Below are 18,823 nucleotides of genomic sequence, written 5' to 3'. Positions count from 1 at the left end.
AAATGTATATTGGAAAGGGGGATAAAGGTATGCTGCCTTAAAAGCCTGAGATTGGGTTCAGTTGTTAATACATGTGTAAATAGACTGGAAAGCTGAGTCAACCATCATATTCTGTTTCCTATGTTTATGATTCCAGCAGGCTTTTTAAATGAACAGTATGTCTTTTAAGTAGTGAAGCTTGAAGGGACCATGAGTCATTTTCTGGGATGTGCAGAAAGATCAACATTCAAAACATAGATAACCTCCCTATCCAAATGCTAGCTACTTACACATTATTGTCATATTTGTTTAATGGTAAACATCAGTTGTGAAGACATCTGAATCCTATCTCAAGATCTTAGTGGATGCAATTTTTGTTTCCCACCCTATTAGCTGGACTCAGAAACCCCCACATGCTAACGCTCTGCTTTAAATGGCATTCCAACCCACACATTCCCTGTCATCTCAGCAAATATGGAGTTCGGACTATGCATTTACCAAAACCTCTTGTTTGGACCGAAGTGCAGAATGCCATATAGTTCATATTCATGAAACTGTTATACAGAGAGCCTTAAGCTATGCTTCTCAAAGCCCTCGGACCATTCATAATTCATTCTGTAGAATGTATGTATTGGATATTTGCAAACACCATTTCCTTAAATGTGTCTGATGGTTTCCCCCCACACTCTTCACAGCAAGTGCTTGCAATGATCAATTTGGCTTTTAAGAAGATTTATGAGGATCATGTACAAATGGCTGACTGGGCTCAAAAAACAATAGGTAATGATATGCAACTCTTGTTCCTGTGCTTTACCTGAATAAATGAGACTAACCTCCTTCTTTTATAGCTGAGCAAAATAAATCTGTCTATCCTAAGCACTTACTTGGAAGTAAGTTCCATTTAGATCAATGGAACTTGCTTCTGAGTAAGCATGCATAGGTCCATGGTGCCCAGGACCTGGTGCGAGATGTCAGAGTTGTAGAACCATTGGGGAACAGTGACCATAGTGTGACCCAATTCATCTTATATGTGAGTGGTGTGCTGCCAAGGAAATCCAACACAGATGTGTTAGACTTCAGAAGAGGAAACTTCTTAAAAATGAGGTGATTAGTAAAAAGGAAGCTGAAAAGGAAAGTCAGGAAGGGAAATCACTCCAGAAAGCATGGAACTTATTGAAAACCACAATAATAGAAGCTCAGTTGGAATGAATACTAAGAAGCTGGAAAGGTACCACCAGGTTCAGGAGGATGCCAGCATGGCTAACAAGTAGAGTCAGGGAAGTCCTTCCTTCAGAAAATGGAAGTCCTGCCCAAATGAATAGAACAGAAAGAAACATAAACTCTGGCAAAAGAAATGCAAGGAGACAGTAAGGGATGCAAAAAGAGAGTTTGAGGAGCATATATCTAGAAGTGCCAAGGGAAATAACAAAAACTCCTGTAAATATATCAGAAGCAGAAAACCTGCCAGGGAAGCAGTTGGACCCTTAGATGATGAGGGCATGAATGGGATTATTACAGAGGAGAAAGAGGTTGCAGAGAAGCTGAATGAATTCTTTGCATCTGTCTTCACGGCGGAGTATACTGACCATATACCCACTCAGGAACTAGGCTTCTCAGGCTTGGAGGCTGAAGAACTGGGCCAATTTGAGGTTATGAGAGAGGATGTTCTAAACTGTCTTGAAAAACTAAAAATTAACTAATCACCAGAGCCAGATGGCATCCACTCGAGAGTTCTAAAGGAATTCAAATGTGAAATTGCTGATCTCCTAGCAGAAATATGTAACTTGTCCCTACAACCAGGCTCTGTACCAGAGGACTGGAAAGTAGCTAATGTAACTCCGATTTTCAAAAAGGGATCCAGAGTGGATCCAGGAAACTACAGCTTAATTTCTGTGCCCGGTTAATTGATAGAAAGCATACTTAAGGACAAAAACATATAGAGGAACAGAAGGAGAACCAGCATGGCTTCTGCAAGGCCAAGTCTTGCCTCACTAACTTTTTGGAGTCCTTTGAGAGTGTCAACAGCATGTGGATAAAGGTGACCCATTTGACATAGTATATTTAGACTTCCAAGAAGCTTTTGATAAAAGTTCCTCACCAAAGGCTCTTGAGTAAACTTAGCAGTCATGGGAGAGGTTCATGTGTTGAGTGGTACCTGGTTGAAGGACAGGAAACAGAGGATCGGAATAAATGGTCAGTTTTCACAATAGAGGAAAGTAAGAAGTGGGGTCCCCCAGAGATCTGTACTGGGACCGGTGCTCTTCCATTTGTTCATAAATGATATAGAAGTTGGGGTAAGCAGCCAAGTGGACAAATTTGCAGATGACACTAAACTATTAAGGATAATGAAATCCAAAGCAGATTGTGAGGAGCTCCAAAAGGATCTCTCCAAACTGACTGATTAGGCGACAAAATGGCAAATGTGGTTCAATGTAAGCAAGTGCAAAATGATGCCTATTGGGGTACCCCCGCCCCCATTTCACATATACACTAATGGGGTTTGAGCTGTTGGCGACTGACCATGAGAGAGATCTTGGGGTTGTTGTGGACAGCTAACTGAAAGTGTCGACTCAGTGCACAGCAGCTATGAAAAATGCCAATTCCATGCTAGGGATCATTAGGGAGGGGATTCAAAACAAAATGCTAATATCATAATGCCCTTATGCAAATGGTAAGGCCACATTTGGAGTACAGTTCTGATCACCATATCTTAAGAAGGACATTGTATAACTGGAAAAGGTGCAGAAGAGGGCAACCAAGATGATCAGGGGCTTGGACACCTTCCTTATTATACAAGGCTACAGCATCTGGGGCTTTTTAGTTTGGAAAAGAGGCAACTATGGGGAGACATGATAGAGGTGTGTAAAATTATGCATGGAGTAGGGAGAGTGGACAGAGAGAAATTTTTCTCCCTCTCCCACAGAACTAGAACCAGGGGTCATCCCATGAAACTGAAGGCCAGGAAATTTAAGACCAACAAATGGAAGTACTTTTTCACACTGTGCATAATTACTCCATGGAATTCTCTGCCACGGAATGTGGTGTAGGGATGTGCAAACAGGTTCAAATTCAAACTGGTTCGAAGGTTCAAACTCGAACCAAATAGGGCATTGAATTAGCAATGCCGGTTCGAGTTCAAACCAAAAAGAGCCTGGTTCTATTTGAACTGGTTTGGACAGGTTCAAGCCTCCAAAACTGGGTTGGGTGGTAGGCATTCATGGGTGCCAACTACCACCCAAACCCCAAAGCAATTGGACACTCCTATGATTTTTAATGTTTTGGGATTTTTTTAAAAACATTCTCATAGGGTATAATGGGGACTCGAACTGGTCTATTATTCCTTGTGTAGAGCACCAAAGGGCACAAACCAAGGGTGGGTGGTAGGCACCCAGGGGTGCCTACCACTCACCAAATGCCAAAGCAATAGAACACTCCTATGATTATTAATGATTACATATAAGGACAACAGTGAGAGTGACCCTAATTGCTGTGAACTCTGAACTCAGAGTTCACAACAATTAAGGTCACACACAGTTCTGCTTATGAATGGAAAGTGTCTCCTATGCATTGTAATGAAAGGAAAAATTATTTTAAAAATTATTTTTTTTAAATAATAAAACTTACAAACTTGGGGCTGCCTGGGTGGAGTTGAGGCCATACTTGCCGTGCCCCCAGACCCACTTTGGAGTGCCCTGGCACCCCCCAAAGGTGGGGAATTGGGCATCCTCAAATCCCCATTATTCCCTATGGGAGAAATGCAAAAATGGGGGGGGGGCTTAAGAAAATCATTAATAATCACAGGAGTTTCCGATTGCTTTGCTGTTCAGTGGGTGGTAGGCACCCATGGGTGCCTACCACCCACCCCAGTTTTGTGCCCCTAGGTACTCAACATAGGGAATAATGGACTGGTTTGAATCCCCATTATACCATATTTAGAACCTTTTAGAGCCAGTTCAAATTCAAATTCAAACCTGTGTGAACCAGTTTGAAGGTCCTAGAGGCCATCTTAGGTCCTATCCTCCATTTTGTGTCACTTGTTTTGCTTGATTTTTCTTTGCTGAACTCAAGCTTTCTTGATTGGCCAGATGAGTCTGGCTGTCTGGTATGGTGCCAGTCCTTGAGAACTGGTACCCTATTGGCCAGGGGGGATGGCAAAGGTGCGACTCCCAATGGAGGGAGTTTCAAATCCTATTTAAAGCCAAGCCTCTGGCCTAGCAAAATCACTCTGGCTGCAGTCTTCCTTGGCTACCTTCTGGCCTGGTGGTGGTGGTGAGTGTCTGCTTGGCAGACCTGGCTGTATTTTTGCAAAACGCATGCCTGAAGAGAAGAGCAGAAAAAAAGGTGTGTGTGTGTGTGTGTGTGTGTGTGTGTGTGTGTGTGTGTGTGTGTGTTACTTTAAGTTCTTCTCCTTCACCATGGTGTGTTTTTGCCTTGCCCCTCTTTCTTTGCAGTTTGTGTGATGCCGGGTTGGTTTTACTGCCTTGCACCGCCATCTTGATAGGTCTCTTGTTGCTTTGTGTGGCTATTGTGTAGTCTGTGCTGTTTGGTTTGGTTCCCTTGGCCTTGCAGTTGTGTGGGCACACAGCAGCACGTCAGTTTCTGTGGTGGTTTTTTGGTTCTTAGCTGGGTGTCTTTTTAGTTGTGCCGTGTGTTGGTAGTGTGGCCTGCTAGGGGCACATACCTGGGGTGGGTGGTAGGCATCTATAGGTGCCCACCACCCACCAAACCCCCAAACAGTGGGCACTCCTGTGATTTTGTGTGTGTGTGTGTGTGTGTGTTTAATTGCTTTTTTCCCCCACTACTCCCATAGGGAACAATGGGGTTTTAAGGTGGCCCATCCACTCACCTTGGGGGGTGCCTAGGCACCTCAAAGAGGGTCTGGTGGCATGGCATGTTCTGCCAGAACTCCCCCCAGGCAGCCCTTCTGCAGAGCTTTTCATAATATTATATACAAACCAGAGAATCCACTCTGAGATAGACTGTTAAGAGAGACCAGAACTTTAAAAATTCCTGAAACCCCCCCACCCGCTGTAAAACCCACTTGGGGATGCTTGGGGGGAGTTCTGGCACAACCTGCTATGCTCCCAGACCTCAAGTCCCCATTATTCCCTATGGGTGAAATGCAAAAACCGAAAGAAAGAAAAACCCTTCAAAAAGTCATTAATAATCACAGGAGTGCCCAATTGCTTTGGGGGTTTGGTGGGTGGTAGACACCCCTGGGTGCCTACCACCCACCCCAGTTTTGTGCCCCCTAGGTGCTCCACATAGGGAATAATGGGCCAGTTTGATTCCCCATTATACCCTATGTATAACCTTTTAGAACCAGTTCAAATTTGAACCAAATTGGCGGGGGCGGGGGCGGGGTGGGGTTTGAGCAAAACCAAAACCAAACCTACCCACCCTGGTTCAAAGCTGGTTCAAATTTGAACCAAACAGGCCAAGCCAGTTTTGAGCACATCCCTAATGTGGTGATGGCCACTAGCTTGGATGGCTTTAAAAGGGAGTTGGACAAATTCATGGAGGACAGGTCCATCAAAGGCTACTAGTTGGTGACTATAGGCTATCTCCAGCTTGAGAGGCAAGGTGCCTCGAAATACCTGTTGCAGGGGAGCAACATCAAGAGAGAGGGTATGCCCCCAGCTCTTGCCTGTGGGCTTTTTGGAAACATCTGGTGGGCCACTGTGTGAAACAGGATGCTGGACTAGATAGGCCTTGGGCCTGATCCAGCAAGGCTGTTCTTATGTTCTTCTGACTGAGTTGTGTAAGCGATTTCCTGTGACTCAAATTTTACTGAATTGTCAAGTATTTTAGCATACTATGGGTTGTACCAAAAGTTATGAGGCAAACAGAAGGTACTTCTCATGCTGCTAATCGAGGAGTTGGGCAGGGCCAGCCCTACCATGAAGCAAGATGAGGCTGGCCACTTCAGGTGAACTGATCCACAATCTTCAGGCGGCAGATTATGGGCCAGTTCTCAGGGATGGCACAGCAACTCACACAGCACCATCCCCATGAATGGTCTGCAGAGGAAGGAAGGTGAAATAGCACCATGTTGCTTTCCCTCTTTCTTTCTCAAAAGAACAGGGAGGGAGGGAGGGGACAGATCTGAAAGAAGAAAGGAATTGTGTATGTGATTTTAATAGGAGAAAAGGAAGGATGCAGGCAACAGAATCACATGGGCTGGAACTAGAGCTGAGGAACACGAATTTTGCAGGGGAGAATTTGATGTCTGTGAAGGAAATGTTTAATTAATGGGAATGGGAATCCTCTCTCCCCTCACCTGTTGGTTCTTCCCTATAAATGGGGGTGGGGGAAAGTGGCCTTAGTGGACCAGGGGTGGGCTTTTCCACCACCTGTTAGTTCTTCCCTATAAACGCCCCTACTGCCTAAACCTTTTTTCACCTCAGCAAATGGATTTAGGACCATATGTGTATCTCCACTCTCAGTTATTCCTGTCAACTGCCCATCAGGCCTTGTGTAGAAAACGGAAGGCTCCAGGAGAGCTGAGAGGCCATTTGGTAATATTAGGCTTGGCTCATATATAAGCCTTTCTAGGGTGTGACATGTATAGAAGGAGGTCCCCTTCCTCTGGACGCCAAAGCCAGCAATGGTGCCTGAGAACACATTCAGTACACGTGTTCTTGGGGTTTCACTGTTGCCATCACATACAGTCCTGTTTCCTAGCAGCCTTCTGCAGCACCTTTCAGCCCCCTTGCTCTCTCTCTTTCCCCACCAAGAACTTACTGTTTCTTCAGACAACTCCACCACCCCCCGCCCCGCCCAACAGGATAAACAATAATTGAGGGAAAGGGCATCACAGAGGGGGGAGATGGAACAAGAGGCTTCTGCTGCAGCCTGTCAGAAACTGGGGCCATGTGTGGCAGAGTGGTAGGTCTATCAAAAACATATGAAGATACCTCATTCCGAATCAGACTATGGGAACCATCTAGTGCAGCAGGACAGTCCCCACTGACTAGCAATGGCTTTCCAGGATTTTGGTCTTTACCAGGTCTCTCTGGAGAGGCAAAGCATAGAGTTCAACACTGGACATTTTGCCACGCTATCCGCAAAGAGATAAATGAATGCTGCTAGTTTTTGGCCTGAAGGGGAAGGGAACCCTCTTCCATTTTCACCTCCAGGTTCAGCAATTCACTCTCCAAGAAACAGTTTTGTCATTGGGAAACTGTGGATATATAGATTCGATGTGACATTTCCAGCAATTTTCTCATTAACAGAGCTTGCTATTTCTGTTAATCTAGTTTCTTCTTCCTCTTTTTAAATTCTAGGAGCCACCATTGATACAGACAGGTCATCTAAGACTTATGAACCTGAGAATGCGTATAATTGCTGGTTTAGTTCATGGTTCATGTCTTCAGCAAAGCCCCCTGATACTATCCTACAGGTACTGTAGAACACCTGTATTCTATCACAGGTACTAAAAATGTTTACCATAGTAGTAATATTACTCTGCTGCCCATCTCTAAATTTATTTATTTCTCAAATTCTCTTCTATGGCCTCCTTTAATGGTTTCTTTAAAAGCCACATTTTTGCCCCCATTTGGAGGTGCACCCACAGAACATTGCACTTCTTAGCATCCACTCCCACGATCCAAATGTCACGTAGGTAATTAAAGCCCAGATCGTGCTTCACATTACCATAGACTGTCTGTGGGAAATACACATATAATTCTACAAAACCTTGCTGTCCTCATAGTGGGCTCTACAAGATGTCAAACACCAAATGGATTACCAATGGTCAGCTGTACTGTACTCAGCTGCAGAAGCCAACTAAGATATATCTATATCAGCCAACTTGGGGCAATATCTGTATTGAATATGTAGTGCAAAGTCTAAGATTTGGGACAACATTTTGTTAACTTGGGCTGCTTACTGTTTCTAGCCAGATGTTTACCCTGGAAACTGCTGGGCTTTCCAAGGATCTGAAGGCCATGTAGTAGTTAAACTGCCAGAAAGAATCCAGCCAGTAGCTGTTACAGTCCAGCACATCTCCAAAACAATCTCACCTTCTGGAGGAGTCAGTAGTGCCATGAAGGACTTCTCGGTTTATGTGAGTATTGACTTTTAATTCAGCGTTGCAGTTGTGTATACAAAGGGTATCTCTAGAAAGCTCTAATTTGGGGAAGTAGAAAGGCCATTCAGCACTTCCCCACAGTCCAGATGTGTAGAATGCTTCCCCTGATGGTTTACTGGTTAATGGAACTAGCAGTAGCCATACTGTTAGGATCAGCCATTACTCAAACTGGAGCAAAAAAAAACCCAACAAAAAAACACCACCTTTCAGTGTGAGAGCTAGGTTCAGACTGGCCCACAGGGCATATTTCCGGTGCACCCCATCCACGGGGCTCCCCTGTGCCCTGCCGCACTCAGCAGCACTGAATACTCCCACCTTTAATTACCCATTCTGCTCAAAACCCGGCGCCCTCCCTACATACATTCCACCGCCCCCTGAGTGCCCCCAGTCCGGCCCTGGTGAGAGCCATGTCCCACTGCACTGACCTGCACTTTTCTCAGTGCAGGGAGAGCCCTTTAAGAAAGTCGGAAAGCCCTCTCTTAAGCTCTGTGGGGAAAGCGCTGGGAAAGGTTACACTTCCCAGTACTCTGTGCACACCTTCCAAGATAGTGCAGGGCTCAGGAGGGCTCCATTTTCCCTAGAGTGCCTCACTGGTGCAGGGCAATGTGCATATTGCCAGGGGGGCTGTGCAGATCATTCAGCTTTGTCTGAAGCTTCATACTGGCCCAATAAACAACTAATCGGGGAGCCTCACTTAGGACTCAGTGAAGAACACTTTGCAAATCACTTGATGATGGGTTTTGTTTTGTTTTTTAAGCTGCCTTTCTCTCCTGCCCCTGAACTGCTTACTACTTAAATCCCAAGAAACTGGGATGACTCCATGTATTCCATTCTGTTGTCTGGTTTGAAATCAAATTAGGAGAGAGAGAGAGAGAGATTGTCTAAACTGATTGCTGGTGGGTGACTTCTCTTTCTGTTTGCCATAGCTCAGGGTAGTGTTTGTATGATTCTTTCTTCCTACTTTTATTCTTACAGCTACCATGTGAGGTGGGTTAGGATGAGAGAGAGTATCTAGTTTAAGTTTATCCCCTGAGCTTCCTGGCTGAGTATGGAAGGATTTGAACCCAATTCTCCCCAGTTCTCATCCCACTCTAACCAGTACACCACACTGGCTTTTAACTAAGTGGGGTACTGAGTGCAGGAGACAAAGGAGACTAAACTCCTTATTTTAGCTATGAAACAAGTACTGGAGTTGGCTGGCATTAACTAAAACACACACACACACCCCCATACAATAGTGTTTTTTCATAGGGGCACCTATGGAATCCTACGTACACTTACTGTGTTCACTGGGATGAACTCAAGATATTTTTTTGTTCAGGACTGAATCTGTTCCCTATCAGTTGGTTGAGATACACATGCAAATGTGAAGTGGAAGAAAGGAAAAAACTGTGAAATCCACTTTTTCTTTCATATTTGTGGATATGTGTGTGTTTGTACACTTGTATCTATAATGGCAGACAACATTTGCACACAGTGCCTTGATACTGCTGCCCAAAACAAAACTCATTCTGCACATGGATGGAAGAAAATAGGTGGAGGGCTGGTGCTGAGGGCTGGCTGACATCCAAAGCAGGAGAGCAGCAGCACAGGGTGAGAATCAGAGCAGAGGGGCAAAGAGCAGACAAAGAGCCCTGTGGCATGTTAAAGCAGACGCAGGCACTGGGTAGATTGGCATCAGAAAACGGATGATTCCCACTAATTTAACAAGAGCAAGTTAAAAAACAACAACACCGCATCTCTACCATGGCTGCCCTTGTGCTAATTGCTTAGCTTTCAGCCTTGGTGTTCATTACCAGCATGGCTCCCTTTAACTAGGTGTTTGTGCAGTTCTGCTTTCCAGTGTTCTGTGTTTTCTGTTTGGATCCTTAATCTGTGTTAACTGTAGTATAAGTTTGTCTGTTGGGGATCATGGGGCTCTAGTTCTGTCAAAGAGCACATGTTTTGTATGCAGAAGGGGGGTCCCAGGTTCAATCCATGGCATTGTCAGATAGGTTTGGGATAGGGCCCCTGAAATTCTGGATAACTGCTGCCAGTCAGTGGAGACAGTTCTGAGCAAGATGAACCCATGGTATGACTCAGGCAGCTTCCCATGTTCCTAACTGGGACCTCATACAATGTGTAAATGGGCAAGACAGTTAGCACAACTTTATAGAGAAAGCCCTCCACAGTATTCTAATGTTTCCGCTAATGAATATTTGCATAAATATACTTGTTTAGTATTATTATGTTCTTGTGAGTGCAGTTGCTGTTTGTGCCCTCAAGAAACCATGTGTCAGAAATACTGCATGGGTCTAGTGTTCTTCTAGAAAAATGGCCTATTAGTGTTCATCACCTTCCATCAAGAGGACGACTCAAATGCAGATCACTGAGTGGGCTAGGCGTTGAATCAATTCCATGCAGGCTCACTATTTTTTAGTAGCATACAAAAATCATATATTAAAGTGGGGCAGGGCAGCCACTTTTGTCTTTGCCCCAGTGGCTCCCTGTGTACTAAGATCTGTTCTGCACCTAGTAGAAGGTGAAGGAGAGGAAGGCAGAGAGGGGCCCATTTTAAAATCCCGTCTCCGAGCCCACTCCAACCTTGGAACGCCCCTGCTTGTCTATTTGGCTCTCAAGGCTCTGCCTAGGAGTCTCTACCCTCCTATCCTAGTCTGTGTGCAGCCTCCCAGGTTGCCAGCTTCCTTATCTTGCTACCCTTCTGTCTGCCATTTCCCCACATGTATATTCAAGACCCTGTTGATCTATGTCCTTGGCTTCTACCCCGGGTGCAGTTGACGCTGACTCTGTGCTAATCTCCTGTGCATGAAGAACTGCTTACTTGGTTCTGCTTAGGCCCTCTGGTGCAGTGTTCTGCATGCTGCATTTTGCTGAAAACTCTGTGAATAGTCATTGATTCCAGCTACCTCCCCTTCAATTCTAGGGGATAGATGATGCAACAGAACAAGAAGCTCTACTGGGAACATTCATGTATGACATTGAGAAAGAAGCCATTCAGACATACCAGTTGAAGGTACCCTCCTCTGAATCATGTCTGTGTAGAAGCCGGTTTAGATAGGCTGCCCTGAAAGAGGCTTTAGACGTTACAGCTCTGTGATGCAAGGGCAAGTTGTTCCTCTTACTCATCATGGTTCTTTTAATTTGGCCCTGTAATGCAATGGACTGGGATTTAATGCTGACTGCTTGGGGTCTCTGAGCTTCACAGAGATCCCTCAACTCACTGTATGGTAGAAGCCTGATAGCACTGGGTTCCGTTGGGAATACTGCATTGCCTTTTCTGTGGAGAGGCATCCTGAATATGCAATATCTTTGGAATGCTCTCCCAGCCAGCATCTGCTCATGTGCTAGGTTAGTACCCTAGTCCAGCAAAAAGATGTGTGAGAGGATCTCCAAAAGGCAATATAAAGGGGTGGGGGGGGGAGCTTAAAAACACATCACCCCAGAACACATCCAGTGCTTCCTTGGAACTCCACACTCCAAGGCAACAATAGTAGTGATGGGAAAGTTGTCTTTCAAGGAAGCTAATCCATCCTTACTGACTTGTTCTATTGAAGAGACTCTGATAAGTTTCCAAGAAGCCTTCACTGGACCATGTAGTTTCAAAATGACTGCTGTAGGGGATCAGTTAAGCTACAGTTTACGAGTAGTAATTATGAATGTTTTTAAATCTATTGTATGTCTGCAGTACTATCGAAGCAAAGGGAAATGACACCAATTTCCATTTGTTTTGTTATTATTTTCCTTATATTTCAGAATGAACATTCAAAACCCTTTCTGTACATAAAGTTCAAGGTGAAGAGTAACTGGGGCAACCCAGAGTTTACCTGCATTTATCGAGTCAGGGTGCATGGGAAGATGGCCAACCTGGTGGACCCTTTGAATCAAGGCAGGGTGTGAACCTCTTCCAAGGTGAATAAAGGAAAACAGGGAGGAAATAAAGGCATACAGGAAAACAGCAATATCAACACCCATCATACTGAGCAAACTGAAAGAGCACATGAAGCACTGCTTTTTCCTGGGGGAGGGAAGTGGGGAGGGGGGAGTATGGATGGGGAGGAAGGGAGGAGTCATAATTATGCCAAGACATTTCAAGCCTACAGATTTTGATCACGTGAAGACCTCTCTGAGGTCTGCCCAGGAAACAGAGGATGAAGAAGAGAATGGCAGGTGAACTTTCAATTAGATCAGTGCAAAGTCATGATATTGGGAAACTGATCTTAGTCAAATGGATATTTTTGATCCTGTCCTCAGGGTGGGTGGGTGAATGTCAGTGAGCACCCAATAAAGATTTCTGTCCAGACTGAGGTGTGTAGAGGCAAATGCACCGTATGCCATCTGTGCCTCTGACGTCTACAATGAAGTTGTCATTTTAACAGCTGCCTGCCATTGCAATGAATGCATGCTGTGCTTGTGGCTGTGTTCCAGAATGTTTCTGCTCTTCTGTTTGAGATGGATAGGACTTTTCTTTATTTTATTTTTTCATGCCAGTTGTGTGCACTAAAACTGTGCATCCAAACTGCCTGTCACTAAGTTTGCTGAGCAGGATAGCCAAGAAGATCTTCTAGGCTAACCATCGCTGGCCACTTGATCCCCCTGATGAACTCTGGGGACAGGGGACAAGACCTCTGAATTCCTGACCAGATATTCACTGTTACCATATCCAACTAAGATTTGTGTATGGGGGATGTTTCCATAAGTGCATGGAGGGGAAGAGCAATGTTTGGCCCTTAGGGGATCATGAGGGTATTTGGGGGATATACAGGCAGGTGCAGAGAGAAGAGTGCCAAAAATTACCACTCCCTCCATGTGTGTGTAGAAGTATTCCCTGAATGCAACTGTTAGTCTGAATGTAGACCAATAAAACTATTGTATGAAAACCATAAGTGGGGGGGAGGGATGTTGCAAGATTAGTGTTTGATTGCTGTGGTGAATGGTCCTGTCAGTGTGGTTTTGCCTTGAGGCAATGCCTGGTGAGATCTGGGATTTGACAGATGAGTCCAGGTTCTGTAACAGTCCATTGTTGCTTCTTTAATGGGAGATTTCTCTGAAAGGTAGAAAGACATTAGAATGTGTTAAAGTGTGCCCCCAAGCTGAGGGGTGGGACTGATATATGGTGCAGTTGTAAAGCAACTTCAGTTTGTGGACAGATAAGGACAGAATGAGAAGCTGAGAGCTAGAAGTGCCTTATGGTGTACAGTTGTCCCTCGCCAACCACAAGGGTTCTGTTCCACGAAAACCTTGTGGTTGGCAAATTCGTGGTTGGCGAGGCATTATAGTCAATGGGGAAAGAGTGGGTAGGGGAACCGTAACCACGAGATCACAGAAAAGGGCAGGGGTTGCTGTTTTAAAACCCTAAAATCACCAAAACTCAACAGGAATGAGAAGATTGAGCCCCTTGGAAATCCCTGGGACCCCCCCCCCCAAAAAAAACCCACCACCTCTCCAATGCACTTTAAAATCACAAGTCAGCAAGGGTTGCCAAGAGTCACCAAGTGGAATAAGCAGATTGAGCCCCTCAGAAATCCCTGAAACCCCCCACAAACCTCTCCAATGCACTTTAGAATCACCATGCGTCAGCAGAACACAAGAAATCTTATTGAGAAACCTTTCCTACCTGACAGCCATGCAGATGGTCAGGATGCTGAGGAGGAGGGGTAGGCAGGGCCAGAATGGGGGCATTGAGAGGGCAGTGGAATGTATGTGGGGAGGGCGCTGGGTTTTGAGCAGAATGGGTGCTTAAGGGTGGGAGTATTCACTGCTGTCAAGCGTGGCGGGGCACAGGGGTGCCCCGCAGGTAGGGCACACCAGGAATATGCACTGTGGCCCAGTCTGAGCCTGTGGATAGGAGGGACAAAATAATAATAATAATGATAATAATAATAATAATTGTAAGACCAGGAAAATAATGACCATCAATCACGCTCTGCACCCCCGCAGTGATGTAGATAGGCTATACCTCCCTCGCAGCTCAGGTGGAAGAGGAATGCTGCAAGTCCATCAAACAGTAGAGGAGGAGAAAAGAGGCCTTGCAGAATATATCAAGGACAGTGAAGAAGATGCACTTCAAATGGTCAATAACAAGCAACTATTCAACACCAATGAAACAAAGCAGGCCTACAAGAAAGAACTAGTCAAGAAGTGAGCAGAAAAATGGAAAAATAAGCCACTGCATGGTCAATATTTGCACAATCTAAGTGGAAAATCAGACATCACTAAGACCTGGCAATGGCTTAAGAATGGCAACTTGAAGAACGAAACAGAGGGTTTAATACTGGCTGCACAAGAACAGGCACTAAGAACAAATGCAATAAGAGCCAAAGTCGAAAAATCCACAACAAACAGCAAGTGCCGCCTTTGTAAAGAAGCAGATGAAACAGTGGACCACCTAATCAGCTGGTAAAAAGATTGCACAGACTGACTACAAACAAAGGCATGACAAGGTAGCAGGGAAGATACGCTGGAACATCTGCAAAAAATACAAGCTACCTGTAGCCAAACATTGGTGGGGACCATAAAATCGAAAAGGTTGTAGAAAATGAAGATGTAAAAATATTATGGGACTTCTGACTGCAAACAGACAAACATCTGCCACACAATAGACCATAACTGTAGCCAAGAAGAAAGAAAAACAAGTTAAATTAATTGACATAGCAATACTAGGGAACAGCAGAATAGAAGAAAAAGAAATAGAAGAAATCACCAAATACAAAGATCTACAAATTGAAAATGAACGGCTGTGGCAGAAAAAGACCAAAATAATCCCAGTAGTAATTGGTGTCCTAGGTGCAATTCCAAAACAACTTGGAGAGCACCTCAACACCATAGGGGCCACAGAAATCACCATCAGCCAATTACAAAAAGCAACTTTACTGGGAACAGCCTACATTCTGCGACGATATCTATAATAATAACAGCAACAACACTGATAATAAAATTCAGCCGTCCCAGGTCCTTGGGAAGGACTCAATGTCTGGATAAAACAAACCAGTCAATAACACCTGTCTGACTGCGTAAACAATAATAATAATAACATGGTGGGAGGAAAGGAGCTGTGGGAGGGGTGGGGAGGGGGATTTTAAGGGGAAGAGGGGGTACAAGCACGTGATGACGACGCACCCTCTGTTGCAGGCACTTCACAGGTGCTCCCTGAAGTGCCAGGCTGCTCCAAACTGCCAGGCTGCGCTCTCTTGAAGAAGCTCAGGAGAGTCAGCTGTGTCATGTTATTCTGCCTAGGGCCGGACCAGGTCATTCAGTCCCTGCCTGAATGCCAGGCTGCGCTGCCTCATCTTCCAGCTCGAGGCATGCTTCAGGAACTGGTTGACCTTCTCCAGTGTCAACTTGTTGGTAGCCCTGCTGCCTTCCTCCTCTTCGCTTCCTCCTGATCACTGGAGGATTTGATCAGGGTCCCGAGGTCTTGCTCTGTGAGCTCCTCAGAGTGTGACTCCAGGAGCTCACCAACTTCCTCCGGCTCATTCTCAAACCCCTCGCCACCAAGTCGCATGGCACAAGCCACAATCCTCCCGACCTCTTCCTCCACAGCTGGCACAGAAGTGTTGCCCCTCACAGCTTCCTTCCACACCTTCCTCCAGCAGGCATTCGGGGTGCTGCTCCTGACCTCATCCGTCACCTGCTTGATGATGGTCAAGGCATGGGTGATGTTCTAGCTCTTTCAGGCTTCCTTAAGAGTCAGGTTGGGGTCCGCATCCATCAGGTCGGCTATGTGCTCGAAGTTCCGCCTGGTGTAATAGCTCTTGAAAGCCTGGATTATGCCTTGGTCCATAGGCTGGATGAGGGATGTGGTGGTCAGAGGCATGAACACCACTTCCACATGGGGGTGGGCAAGCAGCAGGTCCGGAGGATGCCCTGGGGCATTGTCCAAGAGCAGCAGCGCCTTGAAGGCCAGGTTATTGTCTCTCAGGTAGCACTCAGCCTCATGCACAAAGCAGTCCATGACATGAACCACGACATGAAATTGGAGCACGTTACCCAAGCCTTCAGATTCGCAGCCCAGAACACAGGGAAGTAGTTCATGTTCTTGCCCTTCAGTGCCCATAGATTGTTGGATCATGAGGCCACCTGAGGTGTTTGCACAGAAGAGAAGGGTCAGCCTGTGTCCTTTGTGGCCTTGAATCCTGGACCTCTTCTCTCCTCCTTGGTGAGGAAGGTGCAGTTAGGCGTCCTCTTCCAGAAGAGTCCAGTCTCGTCCACATTGAATACCTAGTCTGGCACATAGCCTTTCTCCTCTATCAGCCTCTTCAGCTCAGCAGGAAAAGCAGCTGCAGCCTCATGGTCTGCAGAGGCAATCTCCCCAACAAGCTTCACGTTGTGCAGGCTGAAACACTTCTTGAAGTCTTCAAACTAGCCCTTGCTGGCTTGAAACTTCTCGGGGTCTCCCTCTCCAGAACTCTCCACCAGGTGCCAGTAGATTCCCCCGTGCCTTTGTCATGATCAGGCGGGTGCTGAGAAGAACCTCCTTCTGCGCCTGGTCCTCCATCCATATGTTCAGGGCCTTCTCCATTTTCTTGACATTTGGGTCCTGTGGCATGTAGGAGACTCTCAGGGAGGACTGGGTCTCACTGGCAACACTGCCTCTGATGGCATCCTTGTTTTTCTTTATGCTGCGGATGGTCGATTCATTGACCCCAAACAATCTCCCAACCATGCTGTTGCTCTGGCCCTCCCTCAGGCAGTCCAAGACTTTGATCTTGTCCTCCAGGGATATCACATTCCTTGCCCACTTAGTCAAAGCTTCTTCCTTTCCCTTGCCTGCATGCTTTGGACCCATTTTTCAACACTGTACCTCTCTCACCTCTGCTTCTCTACCTTTCCCTAAAAAGCAGTGCAAAAGCAGCAGTGAAGAAATGGCAGCCATGCAGCCCCACAACCCATGCAGGCTCCCACCAGCAGCAAACTGTGCAAAAGCAGCAGTGAAAACACAGCAGCCATACAGCCCCCCACATTTTCAGCCCCCAATTTCCACAGCTCTCACCTTCACCTCTCCCAATCTCTCTTTGCTCGACTGCAACTCCAACACACCAACACCTCCAAAAAGCTGTGAAGACACAGCAGCCATCAGCCCCACAACAGTTCAAAAGCAGCAGTTAGGACACAGAAGCCATGAACACCCCCAACCCATGCAGCAAGCAGTTCAAAAGACACAGAAGCAGTTAGGACACAGGCAAGCAGTTCAAACACAGAAGCTCCCCTCTGCCTCCAACATCTACAGCCCCCAATTCCCGCAGCTGTCACCTTCACCTCTCCCACCCCCAGCCTCCAAAAGACCTCAAAAACACCTTCAGATAGCTCTGCAACACTCCTCCACACCGCTCCAACTCTCCACAAATTTCCCCACCTCTCACGCCAACGAAAACCCGTGAGATTCGTGGATACCCAAGTCGTGGTTGGTGAGGGAGGTCTTGTTTTCCCAGTCGTGGTACTCAAAACCATGATTGGGAAACCCGTGGTAGACAAGAGAAGACTGTACAAGCAGTTTCTCTGATATGAGGTAGTGGACAGGCCTGCTCAACTCAAATAGCGCTGTAGACCAGAAACACCCATGACCTGGTATCTGGGGGCCGAGGTCAACCTCCCAGAGATGAAGTTTGGGGTGCTGTACAAATTTAGAGAGAGAGAGAGAGAGAGAGAGAGAGAGCGCCACATCAGTATTAAATTTAATAATAATAATAATAATAATAATAACAAAGACATAGAAACGAAACACACCACCCTCTTTTGAGCAGCAGCAAACAGAATAGTCCACTTAAGTTGCTGTGGCTACCACCCCCCCCAACTGCCCCCCTTCCCAACAACCCACAACAACAACCTCAGCCACTTTGGAGCAGCAGCAAACAGAACAGCCCACTTAAGTTGCTTTGGCTGCCTCCCCCCACCCCCTTCCCAGTTCCTTTGCCTTCCCCTCTCCATACATCCACTGGGGGACCCCCCCACCCCATTATCTTGCCTGAGAGCAGCAGCAGAAAGAGAGTCCACTGTCCAGGGAGGCTGAGTGAGTCACTGTAAATTTCAGATCACAGACACAGATGGATTCTCACACAGGTGCTTCTGAGCCACCTGAGCTTTGCACCAACAGCTGATCTGAGGCAGGGTGGGAGTGGGGGTGGAGCGGAACGCAAGAAAAGGCAGGGGAAGGGGAGGAGAGAGCTTGACTGGTGGCTGGCTCTGGCTGACCTGAATGTGGGAGGGTTTCGGAAGGTGAGGGAAAGAAGAAGAAGCAAGAGGTGGATATGAAGGGGGAAGGAAGTGAGGGATGAGAAGCCACTCCCAGAGTGGTGAATGTCCTCCCCCATTCATGGAAATAAATCGCCTGAATGCTTGCAGCCTTTCAGTACACAAATCATCTTTTCATTAACAAGATACAAGACAATATTGACAGCAAGTTTGTAAATCTGCAGGGCGCATTGCAGTAGTGAAGCCTCCCAAGCCCTTTCCCCTGCCCACCCGCCTGCCTTTGGGCAGCTATGGCTGCCTTCACCACCCAAGCCCTCCTTGGGGCTCGCTTCCCCCACCCGCTCTCCTCTCCTCTCATTGCCCAAGCCCTCCACAGAGCTCACTTCCCTCCACCCCCCGCCTGCATTTGCGGCAGCTACGGCTGCCTTCACCGGCCGAGCCCTCCACGGGGCTCGCATCCCCCCACCCGCTCTCCTCTCTGGCAGCTCTAGCTGCCTTGATCGCCCAAGCCGAGGAAGCTTCAACCTTCACTCCGAGCACCTCCGCTGCTGCCGGGGCAGGAGC

The 18,823-nt window shown here is 46.5% G+C and overlaps 1 protein-coding gene across 6 annotated transcripts in view; it reads left to right on the top strand.

Annotated features, from left to right (window-relative positions):
* The window catches only part of LOC128346400 (SUN domain-containing protein 3-like), a 141,811-nt gene extending 129,440 nt beyond the window's left edge, over positions 1-12,371 (top strand). For all 6 annotated transcript variants that reach the window (XM_053299669.1, XM_053299668.1, XM_053299670.1 and 3 more), the window contains 5 exons: positions 675-759; positions 7,266-7,381; positions 7,880-8,047; positions 10,995-11,084; positions 11,825-12,371. In XM_053299669.1, the coding sequence (XP_053155644.1) occupies positions 675-759; positions 7,266-7,381; positions 7,880-8,047; positions 10,995-11,084; positions 11,825-11,968 (603 nt within the window). In that variant the 3' untranslated portion in view covers positions 11,969-12,371. The remainder of the gene's footprint in view (positions 1-674; positions 760-7,265; positions 7,382-7,879; positions 8,048-10,994; positions 11,085-11,824) is intronic.
* The last annotated feature ends 6,452 nt before the right edge of the window (positions 12,372-18,823 follow it).

This window comes from Hemicordylus capensis, chromosome 2 (genome assembly GCF_027244095.1).
Source record: "Hemicordylus capensis ecotype Gifberg chromosome 2, rHemCap1.1.pri, whole genome shotgun sequence".
In the NCBI taxonomy this organism is placed as follows: Eukaryota; Metazoa; Chordata; class Lepidosauria; order Squamata; family Cordylidae; genus Hemicordylus; species Hemicordylus capensis.
Note: the sequence above shows the minus strand (reverse complement) of the source record. Positions and strands in the feature narration are given on the sequence as shown.